Source organism: Lepidothrix coronata, unplaced genomic scaffold, assembly GCF_001604755.1.
Source record: "Lepidothrix coronata isolate B3197 unplaced genomic scaffold, Lepidothrix_coronata-1.0 Scaffold33, whole genome shotgun sequence".
Taxonomy (NCBI): Eukaryota; Metazoa; Chordata; class Aves; order Passeriformes; family Pipridae; genus Lepidothrix; species Lepidothrix coronata.
This window is the reverse complement of record NW_016690213.1, coordinates 4,589,697-4,604,970: the sequence shown is the minus strand read 5'-3', so window position 1 is coordinate 4,604,970 and position 15,274 is coordinate 4,589,697. Positions and strand designations below refer to the sequence as shown.

The 15,274-nt window shown below is 35.0% G+C and overlaps 1 protein-coding gene across 1 annotated transcript in view; it reads left to right on the top strand.

The window, feature by feature from the left end:
* LRPPRC (leucine rich pentatricopeptide repeat containing) overlaps positions 1 to 15,274 on the top strand; it is an 89,680-nt gene that overhangs the window by 46,266 nt on the left and 28,140 nt on the right. Inside the window, exons 25-26 of the mRNA XM_017811617.1 lie at positions 4,265 to 4,389; positions 4,953 to 5,059. Coding sequence (XP_017667106.1) covers positions 4,265 to 4,389; positions 4,953 to 5,059 — 232 coding nt within the window. The remainder of the gene's footprint in view (positions 1 to 4,264; positions 4,390 to 4,952; positions 5,060 to 15,274) is intronic.

Sequence of the window (15,274 nt, the reverse complement as noted above, 5' to 3'; positions counted from 1 at the left end):
AATATTTGTATTAAAACCCTTTACGTGTTGCAACGAAATTAGGGATGTTTGGCTCTCTTACTCCATTATTGCAATTAGGAATTTAGCATCATCAGTGCCAAAGGACAAAAGTGTCTCATTTGCCCTATGGGGACAGGACAGTGATAAGATGATTTTTCGTCAAGGATCATTGGGTCGTAATTAAGTTACATTCATGGCTATTGCTTTTTGAAGGATGATTGGTAAATGACAGGCTTCATGTGCTTGCTATGGACAGTGTTCACTAGGGTTTTTTCTCCTGTCAGAAAATCCTGTTGAGTCTGATAATGTAAATGTGGCATTTTATTCTGAACAAAAGAGCAGGGAAATGAGCTATCTTGTCTAATCATTCAGTTGTTTAACACCGACTTCCAGTTTAGACTCAATTGGCTGGAAAGCACTTGACATGTGAAGTTAGTGCTGTTCCGAACGCATGTTTGAGTAAATTTTAAAGTAAGTGACAGCTAAATTGTACCTAGGGAAATTACAAAGCCTTCAACACAGTTAATTTTTTGGGGAGGATTAGTTGTAATTGCAACACCAGTCTCCTTGAAGATTCCTTAGTATAGCAGATGAACAGAAACACATTTAGCTCTATCAAGAGCCTGTTCTCTTTTAACAGAATAATTTCTGTAAAGCTGATTGCACCTTGCTGAATTGACTTCCCTCTACACTAACATCTGCTTCAGATTTGTAGAGAGGGATTTGTTTTACCAGGCTACCCTCCACCCCCACCCCAGAGAGTCCCTTTTTTCTTTCTACCTCTCTAGTGATTTCAGGTTTGAGAGCTTTTCAATCAGTAAACCCCTTAGGTAAATTGCCACTTCACTAAAGCTTTATGCATAATGTTGCAGCACTTCATTCCAATTAAAATCAATATTTGGAGTCTTATTTTTATCAGGCAGACTCTCTGGTTGGGAAAGTTGTTTATTACAAGTAAAAGGGTTAGATTTAGTGCTACATTCTTGAAGCAAGAGGAGAGTGGCTTGTGGAAATTAAAGGGGGCTGACATATCCATCCACATTATAGCCAGTCCTGCTACAGTGCGTTCTGCAGAAACTCTTGACATCTGAGTAACTTTGGCTCTTCAGATAGTTTTGTGTGATTAAAATTGCCCCCACAAATATTTTGTAAAATTGGACCCATAATATCTTGGGAATTTATAAACCTCCTAAACAGAAACCAAAAGAATCAAATAACTTGATATCTTAACCTGAGCATCAATTTAGCTGACAAATAGCCAAAGTAGGACTCTTCTGGGACTGCATAAGGGCCAAGCATAATGTAGTGATGGCTGAGGCTCCTTCTGTCATTCAAAAATAACAGTATATGTTCTTTTTTAAAGGAACGAGTTTCAATGTGCCGGAAAAAATACACCTAATCTTTAAGTGGAACAGGTATTAGTCCTGAACAGATAGTGTTTGTGAGTGACTTAAAGCTGTAGTAATCTGGCCAACTCAAAATGAAGTGTGGATCATCTATGTTCACATTTTAAATACTGTTCATTCCAAACCGACACCAGAAATCAGATTTTTCCAACGTGGCTATGAGTGTATGGGCTTTATTACCTTTTTGACTTGATCCATATTAATTGAATAGTAATTTTGGACCAGGCTTTTAATGCAGTTTTTTGTGCAGTTCTATTTTTTTAAAGTTAGCCATAACAAGAAACTCACTAAAATGTTACCTCTACTTGAAATTTGAAGCCTACAGTGAGTTCCTGATTTTCATTTTCTAACAGGACTGTAAAAACTACTTACAAAAGTAGCTGCTGGTACTTGGAATTAAATGCAGTTTGTGACAATTAAAAAATACTGCACGTTGTTGAACAAATTGTACAAATTCAAGTACCAGCATAAGCTTGATCATTTTTCCTTTGCAGTGGTGGTACAAACAATTTGTTTGTAGAGTCTGAACTTCTCTGTCATTTATTGTTTTATATATGTCTCTTGCCAGTTTTAGCAGTGTATCTGTTCTATAAACCCTGTCTTCTAGTAAGCTGTGGGTGACTGGTTGGTTGATGAAATACAACTAACCAAATATATCTGATTTTGATAGATTCAAAACAATTGTGTGTAAATCAGTGTGTATGATACCGACCTCCTTAAATGCAGACTTATTCAGCCTCTCTGAGCAGTAAGTACCAGTAACAAGGACAATATTTCCATTTTTGTTGTCTCAGTTCTTCGCTGACCTTTTTTCTCTGTATGTGCAGTATTATTGCCTTCAGAAGTATACATTTAGAGACTAGAAAACTGTTAGTATTACTGTGTGAATGACATTCCAATTAGTTATTCATTTATTGATAGCTTTGACCTAAAAACAGTCACTTTGATCCTCTAGGAATACAGCCGAGGCAATACTATGGCTGTTTGAGCATCAGTTTGAAAAGCTAGATTTATCACTGAAAACTTTAATTTAAATGTGTAAATGTTGTTGTGCCTCCCTAGAAATTGAGTAGTTTTCTGTAAAACTGGTTTTTTTTTTAGATGTTAACTGAACTTGCATCTAAAGCGAAGAAAAATACTGATTACATAAATCTTTATATCTGACTATGGTAACTACCATAGTATTTCTCTTTTATGACAGTAATCTAGCCTGAAACATCTACTTGCAGTTTTGAAATTAACCTGTAATTTAGTCTTCACCCCAAATGACAAAAATTCAAATGACTCCATGGGGTGCCAGAAGATGCACTGTAAACAGGGCTCAGTAAGGGGGATAAGGTAGAAATCCATCATCTCTAGGTTCTTTTTAAGAATGCCAGTATTTCTGAACAAAATTAATTCTTCCTGTGTTTTACTCTTAAAAATTTTTGAAATACTAGCCTAGATTATGGAAGTAGTACGTAGTAGTCTACATAGTTCATTCTTTGAAAAAAGCAAAATCTGTGCTGCACAAGAAATGTGATATGAGGAGAGGACATCTGAACTGAGCTTGTTTAACAGTAATATCTTATTTCAATAAGGTTCTTTTGATCAATAATAAAGTTGCTTCAGGAATGTTAAATCATTATTTAGTTTTATTATAGCCTTCAGCTGCTGCTGTAAAGTGATATTTAAAAAAAAGATATCTTTTTTTCCTTTGTAAGGCTCTTGAAATCTTACTGACTGTTTGGCTACTTACTACATTTTTGTGTGTGTGATTTTAGTTTATTTCAGTTTAAACCTTCCCCTTCAAAGAATAACTTCACATGTTTTTACCAGTGGTTGTCCTCTGTTGTTTTAGGTGGATTTTTTTGTTTTATTTTGTTTTGGTTTTGATTGGGTTGTAATCCTTTGAAGAATGGTCTGCAGCAGATGATTAAGTGCTGTCAGTAGCACAATATAGAACATTAATTCATATTTGTTGTTAAAAGTTCCAGAAGTGATTGTTTCTATGACTTTTCAGTTTTGCATTTTAACCGTGTACACTTCTGAAGGTGTTAATAATGTATACATACGGTAAAATTCAGCGAAGGATTGGGGTATCAAAAATGGAACTATTACGTGTTACTTGCACTTGCTGCTCAAAGGCTCCTGAGTAAGTGCATTTAAGGAAGTCAGCATGTTCTGCACTAATTTACTAGTACATGGATATATACTGTGACGTGGTTAGGCCAGCATAAAATACATTTTGATATCTTAATATATTGTTGAATTAATTGCAAAAATTATACTTTTAGCAGAAAATATCCACTGCACTCTGACCTTCATATAGAATAGAAAAACGCTAGCCCTTCCATTGTGTTGAAGTGGAAGTCAACATATGATTTATAGCCAGTTTGTTAAGGCATAGAACAAGTATAAAGCAATCTAAAGAGCAGTGGTTATCTTAGTTAATTCTGGAGATCTGTATTGAAACAATAATGCTGTGGAAAAATTGTAAAGAGCTTAGAAATTGAAAATGTCTAAACAGAGATATTTGGATGTAATATAGTGTGCACAGTATTACAAGGAAGAAAAAATAGAACTCTGAAACAAAAAGTGAAATTTCCGTGGAATTTGGGTTTAGTCAAGATAGTACCTAGCAGAGCTTAAGAATATTACTTCAAAAATAAAGTGTGTCTAATGATGAGGACCATCTACACCTTTGTAGTGAACAGTGGTCATGCAATCAAAAATTATCTAGTCAAGGGGGAGAATACACACTTGAATTATATAGAGACTGCTAAATGAATTTTCTGTGAAATTTTAAAGTGGCTTCAGCATGTGTTGCTTCTGCTCAGAATGTTTGTTTTTATTCTTTTTTTGTTTTATTCCACAAGGGATGACATGCCTGCAGCTCTGGAAGCTTTAATCAACTGTTATAAGAAGTATGGTAAAATTCTTCAACTTCATAACATCTACTGTAGACTGGTAGAAAAAGGAGATGCTGATCTTCTACAAAAGGGTTAGTTTCATGTAGTCAAATGCTGTCTGGTTGTATGAAGTGTTTTCTGGAGGCTTTTCTTCCAGGACTCGTGTATAATTTCTTTCAACTGAAAGAAAAAAATTGTTTGCATTTTCATGTATAACTTTAAAGCACTTAAATGATGCCTACGTTCTTCAGATTAAGAAATGGATTATAATTTTAAATGTAGAACAACTCTGATGTTTGTATAATACAGCATTGAAGCAGCGTATCTGTTTTTCAAATAGTTGTGCATTTCAGAAACCTAATATCCTCATTTTCTATGAGCAGAGGGTGCCAGTATATAGTCTTGTCTGTTTTGTTGAATGTAGTTCAAAATGTAGTGGAGGTAAACAAAACCATTTTTAATATGCTCAAGCACAAAGCTTCAACAAATTGTGTCTTATGTTGTAATCATTCCATATGTTTCAAAATTTATCTTCCTATAGCTTATTCTTGGAGTTTTTTGAGGCTTGGAAAATATTGGTATCAGGAATGTCTGACATAAACATTAAAATGCATCAATATGTTTAGTAAATTAACAAGGTTTATTTTCTCTTTAGTTTCAGATTTTATAAGCAGAGAATATGGTGACATGATGGCTCTTTATGATCTCTTCTTTGCCTTCTTGCAAACAGGAAAATACAAAGAGGCCAGGAAGGTCATTGAGGTGGGATTTTAACTATAGTACTCTAATCATGCAGCTATTTAGACTCTTAATTAGAAACATTTAAAGTTTTTAACCTTTAATTAGACTTGTTCTGATTCATGTTAATAGAATTCAATTCCAATAATAAAAAAACCTCGGCCAGCTTTATTTTGTATAATTACAGTTCAGAAGAGAGACAGTCGTCTTGTATGTTGAAATTGTTTCCTCACTTTTTCAAATTTGCTCTTATATATCAAAATGATATTTGCATATTAAATATCGGATTGTGGAACAATTAAATTAAACCGGCATTCCTGGGTGTAAAGTTGCTAATCCTCTTTCCGAAGGAATTCTTTGTTCTTAAAAGCACTGGAATTTAATTTGCTGCAGACCATGCTCAGATTTATTTGTAATGCTTGTCTACAAGTTAATCAGCCAAACAAGTGCTGTCTGCTACTGTTTGGCATTTAATTTAGCATTTCTTCTCTCTCTCCCTTTTTCAGGATAGTAAGCAGCTTATAGGAAGTGGTAGGTGACAAACTTGGTCTATTTAGGATTAGTATATTTTATCTAGACTTGATTGAAATTGTGCTTACTGAAATTGATAAGTCAAAGGGGCAGCTGCAGAGTCTGCCCAGATTATGATTATTTTTATTCTTAACACAGTTGTATGTTTTTAAAATGCTGCATAAGTTTTCCAGCTAATGTATGGGAGGAGGCATCTTGCAGAAAAAGTAATACTTTGTCCTCAACGTTTTTGTATTTTGTGCATACACAACTCTTTTTGTCTTTTCTTTCCTAAGACAAAGAATGCTTGTTCTCCTAATTCCCCTTAGAGTATTTGAAATACCAGTTATCCCTACTTGAATTGTCTAATAGAATTGTAGCATTTGAAAAATCTTAACTGAAGATCTACTTGTTTGTCTGTGGTGGAACAATACTGTCCTGCTGTGGCTGAAGGGAAACTGCTAAGCACAGTGCTGAAGCGTTGATATTTCTCTTCTGAGAGGGTTTTTTGGAGCACAAAGTCTCATAATATACAAGAAGAAAAAAAATATCAGTATCTGACAGTAGATGATACTGAGGAGTTGAGTTCTTTTTGCAGTGATTAAAGCATATAGGAGGTAAAAGGATAAAATCTGAGATTTGGAAGTAAAATTAAAGCTAAATGAGTAAAACTGTAACTTCATGTGATTTAGCAGCTCTTTCTTTGATACTGGCATTTAATTTCTCAAAATTTATATTGGTGTCTGGAGCTCAGTAACCATGAATAGGAAAGTAAGGAAGTTATAAAATTCGTGGGGCTTTGAAACTTTAGTCATTTTCTTAATAGCTACCAAAATATCTTTGCAGGTATTCACTATTTGATAATGGATCATAAGTTTTAGTAACCACAGATGCCTAAGCATCAAATACCTGGAGATTGTTTTTGCCTGGAAGTGTTTTTGCCTTTTAAGCTATTTAAAGTAGGTTTTCTTACTTTTACCTAACGTCTATGAAGCATGAATTATAGCTTTGTATATGCTGTTGAGGAAAAGCTGTTTTCAAATCTGGAATTATTAGTAGTATAGGAATTTAGCTAGGAATAGTATGAATGTATTTTACCAGTGGATAAAGTGGCACAAAATCGATTACTATGTGATGCATTATATTTTCAATATGGTTGTGTTACATAACAATATGTTAAGTATTTTCAAAGCAGTTTTTTTCACAAGGGGAGGGTAGAAATCTTAAAATTGATATTTCTCAAAGAAGGAAATTTTATTGTTTTAAACCTTAGGGAAGTTCCTATTTGCTTTTTTTTTCGTTGGGAAGTCAAAGCCCTAATCAGTGTAATGCGGAAGATGGAGTACGGGGTGTATGTGTATCCTTTTCTCTAGTCCAGTGGGTTTTGTGACTAAATTACTTCTCTTGATGGTCATCTCAGATAGTTTTTCTATTTTCTTTGCTTATGAAATAAGCTTTTCAGATGCTGTTGCATAGATTACCTTTTAGCATGTACTTTCATCAAATATTGCTGATTATGGCGGTCACTTGGTTTTAATTATATTGTTTGTTTTGAAAGTGTCTGCGGAATTAATGAAGAGTATCTACAAGGGTAGTAATGAAGCTGGAAAAAATTTCCTTAGGAGCTAAGGATATGAAAACCTTAAAGGATATGGTTGCTTAAATGGAGTGTTACTCACTGGAGACCACTGCCTCTGCTTGCTCTGACTATTTTTAGAAATCAGAGGTACTCGAGGCGGTGATGTGGAATTTAGTGACAAGTGCTGCTTTGAAAAACTTGAAACTCAAAGCCCTAGCAATGAGAAAATGACTCTTAAATCTCAAATCTTTGGTAAAATGTGAGCGGGTGGCAATACTGGGAAAGAAAGAAGGGTAAGATTTGAGTGAGATAAAAATCAGATCAGAGTTGTGTATGTTCCGTTATCTGGCCACAAACGTATTGTGAATGCATATATATAAACTTGTGTTTCGGGATATAGCAAGAAAGCTGAAAGCTTTGGGGCTCATCTCCTTGCTGGAAGAACAGCAAGACTAAGTGGAGAATGATAATATAAAAGAAGGAAAGGGGAATAGAAAGGAGATGAGGCAAAGAATGCATCTGACCAGTGCTAGAGCAACCAGACTGAAGCATGTAGTGGTTTGGCAGTGCAAGTCTCTTCTGAAGCAATGCTAACTGGAAGAGAAACTGTGATTGAGAAGACTGTGGGGGGAAATGCAGTTTCTGAGGCATCACAGAGTTTGTATGATAGTGCTGCTGGACTGCCTTGTTAAGCTTTTGAAAGTCTGTGCTCTCAGAGGCAATGGCTCCAAATAAGGTAGCCTTGACTGCTCTGTGAAATGTAAGTCTGTTTTATTCTGGTTGTGCCTGGAGATTCCTGAGCCCTCAAAGTCATGCTGTGGTAGATGGATGTGCTGGTAGATGCTATTTTGCTTTACACTGGAAACAAGTTCTACCACTGGGTGCTGTAGTACATCAATGCATGATTTAGTCTTCTTAAGTGCAGTTCAACTGATAAGTAAGCTTTTTGTCTTGAGTCCGTCAAAGATGATCCTGTCAAAACAAAGTTGCCACATCTATCTGTCTTACCACAAGGTCACATACTAACTTACTTTCTCTTGGATTGGCATAGTATGACTTCTGTGTCATCAAATCTAGCCCTGGCTACTTAGGATTTTTCCCTTGCTTGGAAAGGCAGCTTAATTGCCTTTTGTCCTTGAATTGTTTTTTTTCATTAAAAAAAAAAGAAAAAGAGGGAAAACCCAAGTCAATATGTTTTGACTTTAACTAAAATAAACTACATTAAAACTGATGTAGGCTAAAAGAAAGGGATATGGATTTTCAATGAATGGGATTAAGGGAAAAGTACCTTCTAGAAAATATTTACTTTACCTGAATGTTGTCTTACTTCAAAAGTATTTAATCAAATTTCCTCCTGGAGAGAGATCTTGTGTAATTATTTTTTGCTCCAGGTAGTAGATCAGAGAATCTAGAATTGCTTGGCCTAGTATTCTTTATGTCTGCTGTATAAATGATAAGAGAATTTTCTAGAGCCTAGTCCCCCAGATCTCTCCAATCTTACCTGTTGGCAGTACTGGGCAATTGAAAATCCCTTGTGGTTACTCAGTTATTGACTGCCACTTTATTAACCTAATAGAGCTCGTGGTTAAGAACTGTACTAATTTGAAGGTCATCCAGGCGAGTAGGAATGAAGAAGTAAATGTTACACCACCTTAGGGGAATTTGTTTACTCTCCCTGTCACCTGTTACTTTGTTCTATTGTTTTCATGCTGCAGGGAGGTTTAAAGGTTTCACTACCTGAAGTAGTTAAAGTACAGTTGATGTCCGTCATTTTCATTCAATTTTAATTTTTTTTTAATCTCTGAGTTTTGCACCAAGGTCTCGTATTTGCAGCCGTGTTACATGCATGATGGTTGAATACATTTCGATTTGACCTTTTTTCTTCATTCATTCGTGCTGGTTGCAGCTATTAAAATACTTGCTTAATCTGTGTGTAATGAAGCCCATGTCCACTCTTGGCCCTTTCTGGTAGAGTTAGAAGATTTATATATCGTTCACTGCTGTAACAGTCTTGCAGCAGAGGTTCAAGCAAGCTCGTCTATAAATCTGCTTAGCAGAAGTCTAAACCATGTTTTCATGGAGTAGAAATGAACACTGCACACCTGTGACTAAATATGCAAGGTTTAAAACTGGTGTTAAATCCATTTCTGCACTGTATTGATAAAATCATTGCACTTTATATGAAGTTTCATTGCACAGCAAAATACTTCACCAAATAAGGCCCACATTCAGAAAAATAACAGGTTACTTGCATTTTTAGTTGAGTGCTTATGGACTCCTCCAATAGGAACTATGGGTTGGTAGCAGTGTTGGACTGTCTTTGTGTTATCTGAGAGATAATTTCTTGAAATCTTTCTAGATCAAATCACATCAGCTGTTGAATTAACGGCTGTTAATTTGTTACTTCAATGAAAGAGTAAAAGCTCTCGTTTCTGCTCTGGTTTTGGTTTTACTGGAAATGAAGGCTAAGAGGATTACTGTATTTGGAATATAGGGAAAGATCTCAGAACTGTATGGCAAAGTTTTTCAGATCAACCTGTACAGTTTGCTACCACTAGAGGAACCTGCCTTGAAAATGACAAGGGATAGTGCATGGCTTCAGAATTCTTTTAACCAGATTTTAATTAAGTGTGATACTATCTTCATCTTCTGCTCTCATATTAAATATGTCATTTATATTTAATAGTTAAATATATCATACCATATCCCACATATCTCAAGACATTTATGTGAAGAATTGAGGGACAAATGTGAAATAGTTCAATGAAATGTGTTCCGATGTGAATAAATGCAGGAAAAGGCATTTGCTGCTGAAATCTGAGACCTGACAAAAGGACTGGTTTGGGTGAGTATAGTTTACAGGAATATATCTATCAACAGATGTCAGGTTAATTTAGGAGGTAAATAGATTTAAGCAAAGAATTGTGACATCCACTGTCAGCAGACCTCAAGATACCAGTTGCCATTGGATTTAATCTACCATAAAAACAATGAGAATATTTCTACTTGATATTGAGAGATTACAACCTTCTTTCATCCAGATTGCTTTTTTTAAGAGTCTACATCATAAAATTGAGTCTTGCTGATTTTATGCTGGAGATAAACTATCAGTAGAAGATGCTTTCTTGATTTGTGACAGCAGGATTTAGGGGGGTGTTTATGTGTAATTTAATGATGGTTATATCTAGTGTCTGAATTTACCTACAAAGACTTATTTTTGGTCCTGTTGAGAAAAGAGTGGAGATGATTAAAACAAAATTTAAATGTTTGTGTAACAGTGGTCTGAGATTTAGGGATAGTTTGTAGGGGGTGTAATAGCTTTTATTAGAGTAACTGTATACAACTGAGAGGGAGGGGAAAGGCTGAAGAGCTTTTAGGCATACAAGCCCTATAATTATAAGAAAAAAAAATTTTTTTTCTTATTATTGAGTCCTGGAACTCCAAGAAAAGCATTACTTCTCCTTCTGAAACTAGACTCCAATAGAGTTAGTCATTAGTGAACTTGGATTTTGTGTCCATGCATGTATGTGGGTTAATTAAAAAAAAGGGTGCTTACTAGTTCAGTGCACGTTATTTAGAAGTTCTTAAGTATTGCTCTCTTCAAGAAAAGGAATATGTTTCAAATAAGTAAATTTGGTAAAGGAAATGACTACTGAAAAAATTCCTTCCAGAAAGAGAGAGGGTAATGTCTTCAGAATGTGGGATCATGGAAAGAGCTGTGCTTCTTTTCTTAGCTCCAGGGACTTTCTGTTAGAAGGAAGAGGTTTATAATGCTTTTTTCTTTCATCATACAACATAAAACCACATTTCAAGGCCACGTGCAAATTTTTGCTCTGTTTCGAGTCTAGGATATTCTTGATGATTTTGTTTTGAGCAGGGTTTTTGCATGTTTTTTATGTCACCTTTTCTTCCAGTGTGATTATTGTTGTGAAGATCTCTTATTGCCTAATAATAATACTTCACTGCCTAATTTATCTTGGAAATCTTACTGGTAAATGTAGAACATTCCAGTAGTGATTAAACATACATCAATCCCAGTTGTCATGAGTAATGATTAAGTTGTAAAACTCTTTCCTATTTTTATTTTACTAGTTTTGGAAAATAATCAAGTTGCCTTACATTTGTCTTAATATTTGCCTAACATAAAGTAGCACATATGTCTCTTTCAAGTGAAATAAATTAAGTCATGAGTATTTACTCAATAGATACTAATTGTATTGGTAAAGTCAATGAACTGTGAAGCTGACAGAAGTTTTGAGGCAAAAAAACCCACAAACAAACAGTAAAAACTTTCCCAGTGGAGACTGTAAGCTTGGTATTTTCTTTTTGTGAACTGCTGCTTTTTATGTAAAAATTAACCTAATAGAACTAGACTGGTTGCTATCTTGGGTAGTTGTAGGATAGGTGGAAAGGGGCGTGAGCCTGAAATCTAATCAGTCATAAGAGGAGAGTTAGGGAGGGTAGGTGTTTCCCTTTGTCTTTCATTAGATATCTGGTAGTGCAAATAAAATATCAAATACATGCATGACTTGCAGTGGAGCAACTCATAAGTTTTAATACTTCAGTACTGCATTAAAGTACTTACCCTCATCAAACATGAAAAGGAGTTATATTGAAGGTATATTTATAATTGTATTCAGGCTTTCATACAGTTAGCCCTTGCCCAGAAAGTTGAACAAGTGTCCAGATATTTCAGATGAGTTTCTTGTTAAAGACATCAGTATTACACGGATTGTGGTGTGTTTAGTCCCTTTGTTTCTGGTCAAAATTACTTACAAAGAACAAAAGGAATGATTAATTTTTTAGAGAAATCTCATTTTGGTTATGAGCGGTTTGCAAGGTTTTCTTTTTTTTTTAAAGAGTAAAGTGAGTGAGGGATCTTTCTATGCCATCATCGAAGAAACCATTTTTTAAATCCATGACAACTGAACTTCTTTCAAAGTGGGAAATGAACTTCTAGAAAAAGTACTGCTTCCCTTGCCAGCCATATAGTGTAGCTCTTGTCATCCTGATAGTACAAAACTTAAAGAAAAGCTGAGCTGGAAGAGAACTAAAATAGTTTATTAGACAGCTGATATGATTGCAACCGGAAAGTTGCTTTTTGATGCATAGATTATAATTAGATCCCTCCATCTCCAAAGCTGGATCTTTGGTAAACTTTTGGACTATTGCATATTATTTGGTATGTTCAGAGCTGAGAACCAGCTTTCTTTTTTTTCTGTGTATCCCACTATGATACTTCACTTATATTTTGCTATAAATTTTATAATGTGAGAAATAGAAAAAGCAGTATACTTTCATGCGTATGAACTCTAAGATTATTTTTTTATAAAGTAAATGTTTTAATGTGTATTTTTTGAAAACTAATGCATTGCTATTTGAAGGTGAAGGAGTGTTTAATAAGAGGAAAAAACATAATAGAAGACTAGCATAATTCCATCTTATCTAGCAACTAGGCTAAGATGGCTACATAAGGTACAGGAATTTTGTACCTGTGTGTTCTAACTTCTGATTAAGAAGTACACATACTGCTTAGTAGAAGTGAAGACTTTTGCTGAGAGTTTTAACAAAGGGGAAGATTCAAGCAAAACATACAGTGTTTGTGTTGTAAAAAACTTTGTTCAAGTAAGCTGCCATGCAAAAATATCCCCGGCTTTGTTGAAGCTGCCTGGAATTTTTGAGATTTTCATAGGCATTTTTGTGGAATCAGGGAAAAATCTGCCTTTAAATTAAGAACTTCCCATCAGATGTTCTGTTTTCACTGATGCTTATGTTAGGGAGAGCTGTTAGAAATGACATACATCAGTTCTTATAGCTGTCTGTTCAAGGCTGTCTGTTCCAAGAAGTAATCCATTTTCTTGCAAGACATTGCTTTGGCATTTAAATCTCAGTAACTGGTTCTGGTACTGGTAGCATAAGTCTGTTATGGCTGTTGATGTAACTCTTCATGAAATGTTCTTCTTCCTTCAGCAGCATTAGCTGTCTCTTAGTATTACTGACTTTTTCAGCTGCAAAGAGAGGAATGAATGGATCTAGCCTTCCAAAGAATATCATTAAAAAGTGCAACATGAATGTTTATAAAATTTGGCTGTTTGCTTCCAATATGTTTGAATTGGTGATTATAGTAGAACTGTTTCCCTAAGAAAAGAATGAACTTTGCAGAGAAAATACAGGGATTTTGAAGAAAACATAAACCGGTTAAGGAGGTCAGAGTTAAACTCTAATGGTTGGAATTGGTGTGTTATTCACAGTGAAGTTACATCAGGAAGGGCCAGAGTAAGTTGACCAGTATATGTAAGAATTATTTTACCAAACAGTGCACAGTAGTAATTTGTGAGAGTGCAGTGTTGGAATGTTAAAAGAGAAGTCCTCTATCTCGTGTCATGTGTATGCCAAATGAAAAATGCTTCTGCTGGCTTTCAAATAATTATGCAACCTAAGCCAGCTAGAGCAAAAGTGGCACTGTTAGGGGATGGATTCAGCTCCTAGTTTCCCAAAAGTCGTCTTTTTGAGCAAGATAGGGTTTCTGGTCTGTAAGCTGTCTCTTGTGGTTTTTCTCTCTAAGTAAGTTTTGTGTTTAAAGAGAAAAAGTTTGGTTTAGGCAAGTAGAGAGAAGTAAATAAATATTTCTGTGTGTCTTCTGTAAATTATTTAGCTTTTTTGTTAGAAGAATTTTTTTGAAAGTAAAAAAGTACTGTTGCTCTATTGGCTGTAATAGTTACAGAATGCTAATGTAAACAGAATTCGAATGTTTCTATCATTATCTAAAAATCTAGAAAAACATCTAATAGATTCCTCTCTGACAGGTCAGTATTTTCGCAGACAGTCTGTTTTCTTTCAGCTATAAGAGGTAGAAATTACCTCAAATAAAAATGTTAGTACAGAAAATCTGGCGATTGGACTCCTTCAATCACCTGTCTGAAGCGACTGGTTCTAGGAAGGAGGAGAACAAATCAAATGCTTTTAAAGCATTGGGATCATTGCATTTCCATGATTTTTGAGTGCTGCTTGACAAGAGCTCTTCCAAAGATGCAGCATATTTTTTCCCTTTCTGGCTAGTTTTCCTTTCTGTGTGTGAAGGTACAGAATCAGTAAATTGGTGTAGGTATAAGTGTAGTATAATTATTGTAGAAACGTGGAATATGCTGAGTTGGAAGGGACCCATCAGGATCATTGAGTCCAACTCCTGGCCCTGCACAGGATGCCCCAAGAATCACACCACGTTTAAGTTGAACCTCAGAAAGATAGTAGCAAAGTTGATAAGAGTATGGACTTGTTTCTGTAGGAGATATGATGAAGTAGGTGAGTTCTGCTTAGCCTAGAGAAAGAACAGTGAAACTGGGAATTATTTAAGTACTACCATTAAATTATATGAAATTGAGAAGATAAAGAAAAATCAATTGTGGATCATCTTCTAATGCAAAATCTAGAGGTTTCCAATGAAGCTAGTAGAAATTAGACTTAAAACATAAAAAAGTGGTATCATTTTGGTTGTTTTCAGCAAAAAGTAGTGGAGGCAACCCTTTGCCAAAAGATCTATGGTGTTCCAGGGGCATCCAGAAAAACTCATGGAAAAGAAACCACTTATTAGAAACACTGTGATCCACTAAACCTCAGGTAGTTGGAGAGCGGAAGAGCACTGAAAGGAAAGTATTGCTGTGTTTTCTGACATTTTATATTCTCCTATATTCAGTGTGTTAGGGAGAGGATAACAAGCTTTGGTTTGGTACAGTAAAACTGTTTTATATTCTGAGAGAATGTAAAAGCCAGAAAACCTCCATGTTTAGTTTAGGTGCTGTATGAATTGCTTGAGAATCTCAAAAGGAAAAAACAAAAAGCAAAACCCACAAAAATACTTTAAGACTCAATAACAGGTTTGTTTTTTTTTTTAGTCCATCGAAACAAGCATGATCAAATTTGTAAATGGGAATTTGGAAGAGTAATCAGAGTAACAGTTTTTCCTATTTTTTTTTATTCTGTGCATTTTTTGTTCTGTATTTTAGTCTGCTGTATTGTGGAAAGACTGCTTGTTGCTAAATGCAATGTTTAAAATTCCCTAAGATTGTAAGGGATAAGCTACAAATATGGACTATCAGGCAAGCCCTGGAGATTTAGTTAATCTGACCTAGATGTTCTTTTGATGATTGAGA